The 12343-nt window shown below is 42.8% G+C and overlaps 1 protein-coding gene across 1 annotated transcript; it reads left to right on the top strand.

The window, feature by feature from the left end:
- The first annotated feature begins 1242 nt into the window (after positions 1-1242).
- Positions 1243-11243, top strand: gtf2h4 (general transcription factor IIH, polypeptide 4). Its single transcript, XM_005944984.3, has 14 exons — positions 1243-1388; positions 1592-1780; positions 1928-2032; positions 2918-3049; positions 3567-3749; positions 5104-5212; positions 7249-7317; positions 7466-7549; positions 8079-8235; positions 8474-8604; positions 9204-9251; positions 9350-9428; positions 10185-10246; positions 10660-11243. Exons 2-14 carry the CDS (start codon positions 1665-1667, stop codon positions 10768-10770), a joined length of 1386 nt encoding a protein of 461 aa, XP_005945046.1. The 5' UTR covers positions 1243-1388; positions 1592-1664; the 3' UTR covers positions 10771-11243.
- The last annotated feature ends 1100 nt before the right edge of the window (positions 11244-12343 follow it).

The raw sequence follows: 12343 nt of genomic DNA, 5'->3' as shown, positions 1-12343 counted from the left end.
TCACTTGTGTTGACATTGAAGACTTTAAATGAGCTAGCTCTTTATTACAAAAATGACTTGTGTTGGGTATCAGACAGTAATATTTGCTTTGATTCTGGCCAAGCTCAGGTTGGAAGACAGAGCAGCTTTGAAAGGTATAGGTGCAGATTGGATTATACCTTTGTAAGAGCTGTATCAGCTGCTTTACAGTCACAGTTTCCTGGGGGTTTATCAGGGTAAATGGCCTGCATTTGTATAGCGCTTTTCTAGTCCATAGGACCCCAAAGCGCTTTACACTACATTCAGTCATTCACCCACTGGCGATAGCAAGCTACATTGTAGCCACAGGTGCCCTGGGGCGCACTGACAGAGGCGAGGCTGCCGGACACTGGCGCCACCGGGCCCTCTGACCACCACCAGTAGGCAAACATGGGGTTAGTATCTTGCCCAAGGATATTTGGCATGCAGCCAGGGTGCAGCCTGGGATCGAACCACCGACCTTCTGATTAGTGGCTGACCTGCTCTGCCACCTGAGCTACAGCCACCCCAGGGTATGCAAGCACTTGTTCCAAAACGGAGACAGTATGGAGAGATATTACCTTTACCCTACCCTGAGTATTAGACAACCTATTCTCTCATGCTAGAGTACTAGCATATGCTAGTGCACTCACGTACTGGATATTTGAACACTTTGGTATAAGTTACTCACTAGTAATTTATTTAAAAAAAGTTACTACTACTACTAATAATAATACATTTTATTTATAAAATGTCTTTCAAGATACTTAACAATAGAATAAAACACGTAATAGAACAAAGACAAAATAAAGAACAATAAAAACAAAGGCACAGGATAAAATAACAAACAGACAAACTAAGTCCACAAACAAACTAGTCCACAAGGATGGGCGTAATTAACAGTTCATATTCCAGATTCTTGTCTAACTGTACTTTAATATACAGGGAGTGATTTTATTATACAGCTTGCCTTCATTTGTATAACTGGGTTGTGAAAAGAAGAAGAAGAAAAAAACCCAACATAACACAACACTGTTGAACAGAACAGCAAACTGTAAAATGTCCAACATTTTGACTCGAGTCTTCCGTAAAATACAGGTTTTACCACAATACAAATCCACTTTGTAATTTTACAGCACCTTTTTAAAAATTTTCCCCGGATGTCAGCGTTTCCAAACTAAATGCAGCAGGCGGCGACATAGCACCCTTCTAATAGTACGATCTCAATTAAAAGCAACAGAAGAAGAAAACGACCAATGAGAACTTTCCTGTTCAGGTCACATGACCTGGAAACATGGCCGCTTCAGAAAGCTGAGAAAGCTATCGAGCAATAACAATTACTTTGAACAGCACAAGTACTTATCTATAGGAAGACGTCGGTTTACTTTACGGTAAAATAGCTTTTTATATTTGTATTCACGTGGTAGCTTTGTGTGGCGCAGCTGTCCTGGTTATAGTCCAGTTATACACGCAGAATACACATGTGCAGAAATAAAGCTGGATCCACAGAATACGGAGTCTTCCGTCAGATACCGTCAGATCCCCGTGTCTGACAAAACGACTGAAGCAATTTTACATTTTTGTGTTTCTAAAGGAAATCTGGGAGCCTCGTGGGTATGAAGTAGCTTTACCGCGTTTGCTGAAGTTCCTCTTTGCTGCTGGAGACCATGAAGCTGCGTGTCCAGCTGCAATGCAAGAACCTGCATGAATACCTGAAGGAGCTGAGTCCGGAGATTTTGGACAGACTCTACAACCACCCAGCGACATGCCTGGCTGTGTACAGGTGCGTGCCTGTGACTGGTTCTGCATCATCACCGTCAGAAGCCAAAAGCATTTCATGCCTTTCACACTTTAATCGTTTTTTTGCTATATGGAAAGTGTTGAGTGAATTTTCTTCCCTGTTTTTTTTATGTGTTTTGATATTTTACAGGGAACTCCCCTCTCTGGCAAAGAATTATGTGATGCGCATGCTGTTCCTGGATCAGCCTCTCCCCCAGGCAGCTGTGGCATTGTGGGTAAAGAAAGACAGTCAGAAGTAAGTTGCCTCTGTTGTTCTGTTTGTCCGCGGTGTGTCGGTTTGTCAGTCAAGTACAAAACTACTCTGCTGATTCTCATGAAAATAGAAGAGTTAGAGCATGGGCAAAATAACAACCTGCTAAACTTTGGTGCACATCACTGGTGGCTGATGCACAACAAACTCCAAAGTTTTGTTTTTTTTCATTAAAATCACAGTAAATTTCTAAATAGCTCTGTAACACACTGGTCCTGTCAGCTGATGACCCCAGCCTGGTAGGTCTGAGCAGGAGAGCCCCTGTTTTTATGCCTCAAATATCAGGCTTGTGTCAGTGCCCTTGTTTTCTGCTTTTAAACTTTTTTCCTCATTGTTTAAAACTCATTTGAAACATTTGTCGGAGACTAAAATGAGAGCAGGAATTGTTGCCAAAGAGTCAGCAGCCTGTTTGGTTTGTGAAGCAATTAACAGCTTAGCAGAAGATATTAAAAACAAGATAATGGTAACTGCCATGAATTTATTAGACGTTTGTTACACTTTTATGTTCCTCGTGTGTGGCTTAGAGGTGTTTCCTAAATGGTTGAATGTAGATTTAAATTTATTCTCTTCATTGTGCTCTTTGTCCCCTTTGTATGTTTGGTTCTGGAGCGGCAGTTGACCAGCATAACACATGGTGCAGATCATTTAACTGCATGACTCGCTGTTCAACCCTGTGTCTGCCTCATGAAGTGATTGATAACTGTCAGGTGTGCTCTGTCCTTGGATGGCAGAGCATCCCTGTGTCTCTGAAACAGGAAATAAGTTTTCTTCAGTGTTTGCAGTTTGTCTTTGACATCTTCAGGGGACTGCACATTTCAACGTGATAACCAGTTCTGTTCATTGTTTTTTGTCTTTGCCTTCCTCCTGCAGGGACCACGATGAATGTGTCTCAGTGTTGGCTGGTCTCCGCCTCTGGCACAGTCAGCAGCTGCAGGGTGGTCTGCAGGGATACATTTTAAATCCGGTGTTTAAAGACAACCTGAGGACAGCTTTGCTCGGGGGGTACGTCTGCCACTGTGAAAATACTGATTAGTCATGGGGCTGCAGCATCTCTCTCTCTTTTAGGAACTGTTCTTTGAAAAGTGAAAACATGGTTACTATTGGCGACTGTCAAGCCTTTGAGTCGCCGAGCAGCTGAATAGGGGAATAATGTTGATGCGCCCGTTGTTCAAAACGTAAGTCAAAGTTCCAGCTTAAAAACTTCTTTAGTTGTTATCAAATCCTTAAAATCCAGAAAAACACTGATCAAAAACATTCTAAGCTTGAGCGGTCAGCAAAAGTCGACTTCCCCCATCGCCCACTCATTCACAAAAATTCCCTCGGGACGTGAACAGGTGATATAGCAATCACTATTACTGTTACCGACACCACGTGACCCAAAGCTACGCCTATCCACAACAGTTACTGGGCCCAAAACTAAGTCAGTGAGGTCCTGTTACCTGCTTGGTTTCACTTTCTTTCATTCCTGCAGGACCAGTATTAACCAAGAGAGCCAAATCATTGTTGTTTCAACACACAGGGGGCGAGCTTGGGCTGATGAGGGGAGCACGCTGGGCCCTGACCGCCATGCACGAGACATCGAGAGTCTTGACCGCTATGCTATGGAGCGCTGGGAGATCATCCTGCAGTTTATGGTGGGTTCTCCCAGCGCTGTCAGCCAGGACCTGGCACAGCTTTTGGTTCAAGCAGGCCTCATGAAAAGGTATGCAGTAGTCTTTATGTCACATTCACATTTTACATGTAATGTATATGAAAGTAAGAAGATTCAAGATTGTTTATTTGCCACATGCATAGTCGTACAAGTACAAAACACAGTGAAATGTGACTGTGCAAACATTATAAACAATAAGTACATTTAAATTAAAAATCAGGAACTTTTTAATGAAAAATCTGCAAATGTACTTTGTGCCATATGAGCACTGCAGAGCAATGCAAGCAGAGTGGCCAGAGTAATGTAACAGTAAAAACTCTAAAACAGTTTTAAATCTGCATTTACAGCTCATGTGATATGAATGAAATTCAGCATTATAATGCGCTCCAGTCAAAAACATCTGCATTCTTGCCAGTGATGGTTGTTACTGTGAGATGTTGTTGGTTTTCTCTATAAAGAAGTGCTCATGTTTTTATTTGTAGCCCTGTGGCGTTTGCTTTGGCTGCAGTCAATGAAACAGTCAGTGTTGAAAAATGAATGAAACATGGCTTGAATCCTCTGGCTGTTGTCTGATGGTGATTGGACTATTTAATGCGGGGAAAAGAATTGGTACTCATATCCTTTAGAAGCTCCAAGGGATGGAGGAACGTAATAACAAAGAGACATGAAGGCAAAATTGATAAATTAGGTTTTTATTAATTTTTGTTTCATGCTAATTAAACTGAAAGAGACAACAAGCCACTGTCACCTTCAAAAGAAAGGAAACACTCAAAGTTGGTCACTAAACAGAAGGCCAGTCACACACTCGTCTTCACAGACCAGTCGTAAGCAGTCACCACACACAGCTCACTAGCTGAAAACCAGAAAGGCTCTCTGGCAGCTCTCCTTTCTCTGGCCTCAAGTACTCTAGCTCAATTGCTGGGTAGAGTCAGGCGGCGCCTAAAGCTAGACACACCCATGCAGTGTAAATTCAATTAGTCTGTATTCAGTGACTTGGCCTGTACATGACGTATGAGTTTTCCAGCTGCCGAGCCTGATGGATTCTACGATTAGTAACCACTGACGCTGTAGATTGTTACTGTAACCGTACAAGACAAGGAAGCCCAGGTCAGACTTTTCCAGAAAACATCAAAGAAAGGCTTCAGGCTGGGGGGGATGATGTGTGCAGCCTGTGTGAGCTCAGGTCAAATGTAAATAACGTGTTGGGTGCGCCTGAGTAAGAGGAAATCCAAAGTGGACAGCTGTAACATTGTATGAAAGAAGTAACAGTAAAGAGCAGACTATGCTAAAATACATTTTCTTTCATCTCCATGGCGTTAACAGAAACCCGCCATGCGGAGGGTTTGTTGGCGAGTAATGTCGGCGCTGTATCTCATGTTGTCCTGATTTATTCTCCGACTGTCAGTGAAGCAGGAGAGGCGCCCTACATCACCTCAGCTGGCTTCCAGTTCCTCCTTCTGGACACAGCCTCTCAGCTATGGTACTTCACCTTGCAGTACCTCAAAACTGCTCAGGTATGCCTCTCTACTACTTCAACCTGATCAGGTTTAAACTGATCTGACGAGCAGGTCGTTGAGGCTCTAGAGTCTGTAGCCTGTCATTACTCTGACTAGCACGTGTTCAGGCAGACGGGGCTCTGGTCCTCGATGCGAGCTGCTGCAGACGCTGGCTGGACTGAAAACCCTACTTTGGGTCACAGAAATCTTTTCTAAGGATATCTGCTTTATATAGTGCACATACTGGCCTGAAGGGCTGAGCTCTGTGTGGGAATGGAAATCTATTTGTGAGACAAAGTGAAACTTGTCAGTTGTGAATAACAATGAAAACTGGGCAGCATCTTTACATCAGCATGTAAATTCATTTTGTTCCCACTCTGAATCAGCCATCATTTCCCTGTGAAGTAAGAAAAACATCTTTAGCTGAACCAATCAGGCTCTTCGTGTCACCAGACCCATTTAATCGTAATTAATCATTAATCATCCTGTTGCGCTCCACGTTGATTAAAGTGAATAATGAATCCTGATGGCAGCACGGTGGCACGGTGGTTAGCACTGTTGCCGCACAGCAAGAAGGTCCTGAGTTCAATTCCACCATCAGGCCGGGGTCTTTCTGTGTGGAGTTTGCATGTTCTCCCCGTGTTTGCGTGGGTTCCCTCCGGGTACTCCGGCTTCCTCCCACCATCCAAAGACATGCAGCTTGTGGGGATAGGTTAATTGATTAATCCAAATTGCTACTAGGTGTGAATGTGCGAGTGAATGTGAGTGTGAATGGTTGTCTGTCCCTGTGTGTTGGCCCTGCGACAGACTGGCGACCTGTCCAGGGTGGACCCCGCCTCTCGCCCTATGACAGCTGGGATAGGCTCCAGCGCCCCCCGCGACCCTGAAAAGGAGAAGCGGAAGCGGATGGATGAATCCGGATGTAACATAATTAAAAGTGTAATTATGGATAGAAATACATTTGTAAAGCTTGTTGAAAGACTGTCTTTGAGGTGTTTATTCACCAATGATTTTAGTTGTCAGTTGCCTAGCAACTAAAGCTCGACCTGAGGACATACTCGATCCGTGTCGATGAACAGTTAAGCAAACTCTCAGAGAGCTGCAGAGTGTGCAGAGCTGTACTTGTTTCCTGTTATGTCCAACAAGAAACACCACTCTGCTGGCAAGTTTGCCGTAAAAGACAATAATTATGGTTACATTAGACTAATATTAATGACTACAAATTGTCATTAATTAATTTTTTTTTAATTTAACCTTTAGTTAAACAGGAAGATCCCACTGAGATTAAAAACCTCTTTTTAAGGGTGACCTGGACCAGACAGGCGTACAGAAATATAAATTATATAAAAATGCTATGAGCCACCTCTTAATTGTGGATCAATGTTGAATGCATCATTAATATCGATTTAAAAAGAGGACATCAAATCTGTGCCCATAGTTCAAGATCCTCCTCTTCTTTCAGCTGCTCCCTTTAGTGCTCTCCACAGTGGTTCATCCTCCTCCATCTCCTCCTATCCCAGCATCCTCGTCTGTCACACCAGCCCTCTGCATGTCCTACATGCATGAACCTCCTCTCAGGCTTCCACTTTTCTTGCCTGGCAGCTCCATCTTCATCATCCTTTGTCCACCATATCCACCCTCCCTCCTCTCCTACTATGAGCTGTTCCTTATTTCTCATCCTGTCCATCCTGCTTACTCCCAGAGAAAACATCTTCAGCTTTCCATTTTTTGTCAGTGCTGCATCACACGTGTCTCGGTGTCCTCTGTGTTGGATTAAAATGTTAGAGCTGAAGCCCCAGCCTGAAACGGACCAAAAGTGTTGATCTCACAAAAAGAAACTGTCCATTCAGGATCGAGGAGATTGTAGAAATGACTCCGTATCAGCGAATCTTTATCTCACTGCTGTTGTAAGACCTCAGCCCTGCTGTGTAAAGTGCCATGTGGTGCATGCAATGATCCAAGATGGAGTTTATTTGTTTTCCTTTGCTTGTTATTAAATGCTTAAATGTGTAATTGAACCGATCTACTCATATCTCATACTTTGTGTCTTGTAGTCCAGAGGGATGGACCTGGTGGAGATCTTGTCATTCTTATTCCAGCTCAGTTTCTCTAGTCTGGGCAGAGTGAGTGCACAGCAGTTAGCATCTGTTTGACTTATTTATTCATTTTTAATTGATTATTTTTACTGGGTTTGTGTGCAAAAAGCAATATAACTTTGCTGTAATACGGTGGTCTCAGGTCTTCCTTTAACGTGCTGCCTGTGTGCTCTAGGATTACTCGGTGGAGGGTATGAGCGAGTCATTACTGACTTTTCTGCAGCACCTGCGAGAGTTTGGACTGGTGTTCCAGAGAAAGGTGAGCTACTTGAGAATCTTACTTTGTGTGCAAAAAAACAACCCAACTAGCTGTTCGAATGGGTCTAGCTTTAATGGTTGTGGCTTGATTTTACTTAACCAGTTGTTGTTCTTCTTCGGATTGGTTTTCTTTCTTGTGTAAATAAGAAAGTGTAGAATCATTAAAAACAGTAGAATCATTTCTACTGTTTGACAAATTTGGGCATTTAGAGGGAAAAAGTTAAATACAGCTTACAATAAACACTTCAAACTGAAACCTGTGTGTCCTGGACTAGAGTACAACACTGACAGAGCCATTGCACGTGAGACCTGGTTTGCTAGCTGCTACCACAGCGCGAGTTAGTGCAGTTACGTAGCAGGGTTGGACTGGTCTGATTACGCTGTCACCACAAAGAGCTGTGGAAGGCAAAATCACCTAAATGCTTAAAAATGGTTGAAATCTGTATAGAGTTAGTTACCAGAACACTATCAGTAGTTAGAAGTCTGGTTTTGGTTGTTGTTTTTTAATGCTTCCATCTTCTGCTATTTAGAGGAAGTCCAGGAGATATTACCCCACCAGGCTGGCAATCACTCTGGCTGCAGGAGTCGCCAGCAGCTCCTCCTCCTCTAACCTGGCTTCCAGTCCTGGTACTGGAGATGCAGGTTTCATTGTGGTGGAAACCAATTATCGTATCTATGCCTACACAAGTATGTGGGAACACCTCAAGACTTTTCACATCTAGCCACTATGTAACCATTGATTAAGAGGGTGTCAGGATGGCTGAAGCTCCATTGTAAACCGCATAGAATTTGACCCTGACTTCCTTTAACTGTTTTACAGTAGCATCTCTAATTGTTCGTGTAATTTTCCCCTTTGTTTCATTTGAAAGGATGCACAGCTATCATACAGAACCTGTCCAGACTTGTGTTTGTGTGACTCTCACAGATTCAGAACTTCAGATTGCTCTGGTGGCTCTCTTCAGTGAAATGCTCTACCGCTTCCCCAATGTAGTTGTGGCTCAGCTGACAAGGGAGTCTGTGCAACAGGCTATCGCCAACGGGATCACTGCACAGCAGGTACTGCTGCACTGGGCTTACTTACACACTAAAAATTCAGTTCTCATCTTTCCCATCCTCCAATCCCCTGTACTGATGGAGCCGCAGCAAAAACACAAATTGTGAACATTAGACAGATTGGAACAAACACAGAAAGTAATTATGACAGAACATTAGACTTGCACTCCCATATGCATTGCCACCACAGAGCTGTAACCTTCGTCACATGGCCTGATGTTACAGTAGAAAGTGAACACTCAGTAAATGTGTGAAAGAATTGGCTCACATAAACCTTTGATTTCCTCTTTGGAAACTTTTAGTAATACTTTTCAGCAACAACTTCAGGATCACATGTCTTCCCTACTTGATTTTGTGTTAACGCACACCTGAATCCAGAGCAGCGAAGCGGCGCACACCCCGGACAGGCCACAGAGAAAACTTACATTTACAATCACGGGCAATTTATTTAAATCCAAAATGCCACAGCAAACCGGGCCGGTGCAAGTATACCCACCCGCTGTGGATAAGTCCAGACTGGGACAGAGTCTAGTCCCTCTGAAGGCGACCGGCTCCAGAGCTCCAGAGCTGAGTTTTTACATTTTGTGTTCTCTTCTGTTCAGATTATCCATTTTCTGAGGACCAGAGCTCACCCTGTCATGCTCACTCGGGTACAGCATTGATTCTTTTTGCAGTTCAGTCTAGTAAAATGAATAATGAACAGGTTAATCGCTCTGCAAAGTATCCTCATCCTCTGTTGTGCTTTTAGACCCCGGTGCTGCCTCCAACTATAACAGACCAGATCAGACTGTGGGAGCTGGAGAGAGATCGCCTGCAGTTCACAGAGGGTGAGCATGTTTATCAAGTGTGTGTGTTCAAAACAACACTTAACACTTCTTGTTTATTTCTTGTCTTCATAAATTTGTTGTAATGTACATATCCACTGTGCTAATTACAGGCGTGCATCAGTAATCGTGCCATGCTAACAAGTAGTCTGCTGCTCTCACATATTGTTTTCAGTTTGTGGTAAAGGTGAAAAATACCCGCCCTCCCTGTTAGATGTGAAACATCTCCCTGCAAACTGTCGCTCACTCAATGTTTCCTCCTTTTTGGACTGCTCTTTGTAAATGAGATTGCTTGTGTAGGACAATCCCAACAGTCAGGCTATTTTAATCCACTGTTCTTTCTTCTTCTTCTTTCTGAGGATGCCCAGTTCACACTTCAGCAGGTCATCTTGATGATGCCTAGTTGCCTAAATGCATTGTGTCGCAGCCATGTGATTCAGTGATTAGTCATATGCCTTTACAAGTAACAGGTGTATCTAATGAAGTGGCAATGAACAGCAGACTGTGTACATGCACTTTTATCAGTGAGTGGTTCCTTGGCGCTCTATGTAATGTCTGTGAACCATCATTTGATTCTTCCTGGTGATGCTGGACTCACTGCTCACAGAGACCTTTCAAAATAGCTGAGCTGTAACTCTCATTGCATGAACTCTACACTATGATAGAGAGGAAGAGAACTGATGGTGTGTGTGTGTGTGTGTGTGTGTGTGTGTGTGTGTGTGTGTCCGCGTGTGTGTGTGTGTGTCCCCCCCCCTTCAGGCGTGCTCTATAACCAGTTCCTCTCCCAGGCTGACTTCGAGGTTCTGCGAGACAGAGCTCAGGTTGGTTTGTTTTTATATTAATACCAGAATCATAACAGATTAATATACTGTGTAATGTTTTTAAGGATCCTTAGTCAGTTAGGATATGCTACTTTGATTTTGAGGTCTCCAGCATTGCTTGTACCTGCTGCTCCAAGACGCTCATAATGTCTTCATAATGGCACGTCCTGGTGTACAACAAAACGTAACAAGTTGTAATAGTACAAATTTTCTTAAACATAACTCCTGTATTGGTGTTACAGCACAAGAGCCAGTGACGTTGTGCCATATTTTCACTGTATGTATTCATATAATTCCATGCGATCGACATGTAGTTACAGCAGTTGGACATCTTTTTAATGACTTTTCTGTTCATCAAATGCCAAGACTGTCTTTGTAGCCTGCTGGTGTCTAACAAAGGTGTTCTGGTGCAGGGCCTGGGCTGTCTGGTGTGGCAGGATGTGGCCCACAGAGTGATGGTGGTGACACCACAGGGACACAGCGAGGTCAAGAGGTTCTGGAAACGTCAGCGATCTCACACGTAAACGGAGGAGGAGAAATGTGGCTTTTCTTGCTTTCCACTACCATCACCGTTGTTAGTACGACAGGAAAGTGAAGATGACTTTGTATTTTTTATAACATTCTAGCATCTGAGTATTAAACTGAACAGTTTCTGCTCATGCTTTCCTTTTTGAGTAGCTGTGTGTATCCTATACTCAGAATCAGGTTTTGATTACTGAGTTCTCGAAGACACCCTTTGGACTCTAAGTACTACAAAGTACTGTGGAACATCCACTGTAAATAATCGTATAACTGGTGGAGTTACAGTGAAAAAGCTGACAGCAATAATGGAACCAAACTCAGAAGATTAATTTGTAAGAAGCCAACTTTATTAATTGATCTGTTTGGTGTTGTGACCTGAAAACTAAGTGCATGGCTCAAAGACACCCTGTACACACTGGATAAGGATTGTGGCTTCTTATATTTTTGAGTTCAGAATAAAAGTTGTTGAATTATATTTTCACAATAATGTTTTGAATTAACTTCACATAATACCTGCTTGAAACAACAGACACTTATCTTTATGTTGATATTGCCACTAGAGCAGCTTTTTTTGTGACTGTGGAAGTCTAACCGGGACAGTATGGTGTCTTTTAAGTAATTGCTGTTTGAAGTACTCATCAATATTCAGTAAAATATAGTAGATGACAGTAGTGGTAGCTCCCAGTTTGAAGTAGCAAATAGGATTAACTAGAATTTTGCTAGACCAGGCCATGGACCAGTTGGAAGGTTGATGGATCCCTCCAGCCCGCTTCCCTGAGGAGGATCGCAACTCCTGAGTTTCCTTCAGTGTGTTCACCATAGTGCCAGTTAGTGAGTGTGATTGAATGAAAATGTTAGAGGAGCCTAGGCATAGATAAAAACACCGTGTAGATATGTGTGTGTATGAGTAAATGAAATTGATGAGAAGTTAAAATGCACTCATGAGCAAGAATATCATGGTAACGTTTGTCTTTTAATAGTTTCTTTTGCAGTGTGGGAATGACTGTACAGCATACATCTTCAGTGACTCAAAAACAAGAATGAGGTGTTTGAATTTTCTCTCATCCACACAGTCAAAAGTATACACACAGGCACCTCTGGATATTGGACAACCCTTCTTGGCAGAATTGGTTGAGTTCTTTAAATTAGTTGGTTTTCTCTCTGCTTTTAAACTTAGCCCACAAATTTTCTATGGGGTCAAAGTCTGGGGTTTTGGGAAGGCTTTGTTCTTGATTGGTAGCCTCAGTCCATGTTGATGCAAAACTGACTTCACTATAGAAAGTGATGCTGGTGTTCAGCAGTTTCCAGTTCATGGCAGGATTGAGCCTTAGTGGTTCCTGAGTTGCTCTTGAGCATCCAAACTATTTTCCTCTCATCTGAGAATGACAATTTAGGTCTTCTTCCTGATTTTGGCAAAGTGGTGACATATCAGAATAAGCTGTACTTGTGTACAGCAAATTTCAAATCAAAAGCAAATTTCCATGTTCTGAGGAAAGGTGATATTTGACAAAGAGGGCTATGATGGCCCCAATCTGATCTAAAGGTTTAAGTTTGTTCAGGGAGAATCTGATGATT

This window comes from Haplochromis burtoni, unplaced genomic scaffold, assembly GCF_018398535.1.
Source record: "Haplochromis burtoni strain Fernald_Lab_line unplaced genomic scaffold, NCSU_Asbu1 Contig_404, whole genome shotgun sequence".
Taxonomy (NCBI): domain Eukaryota; kingdom Metazoa; phylum Chordata; class Actinopteri; order Cichliformes; family Cichlidae; genus Haplochromis; species Haplochromis burtoni.
Note: the sequence above shows the minus strand (reverse complement) of the source record. Positions and strands in the feature narration are given on the sequence as shown.

What these genes read in the sequence shown, in the direction of transcription:
- gtf2h4 (XM_005944984.3), top strand. Translation starts at nt 1,665, where the DNA reads ATGAAGCTGCGTGTCCAGCTGCAATGCAAGAACCTGCATGAATACCTG. An exon ending in CAAGCAGGCCTCATGAAAAG is followed by an intron (nt 3,750 to 5,103) that starts GTATGCAGTAGT and finishes TCCGACTGTCAG; the next exon opens with TGAAGCAGGAGAGGCGCCCT. An exon ending in GACTGGTGTTCCAGAGAAAG is followed by an intron (nt 7,550 to 8,078) that starts GTGAGCTACTTG and finishes TCTGCTATTTAG; the next exon opens with AGGAAGTCCAGGAGATATTA.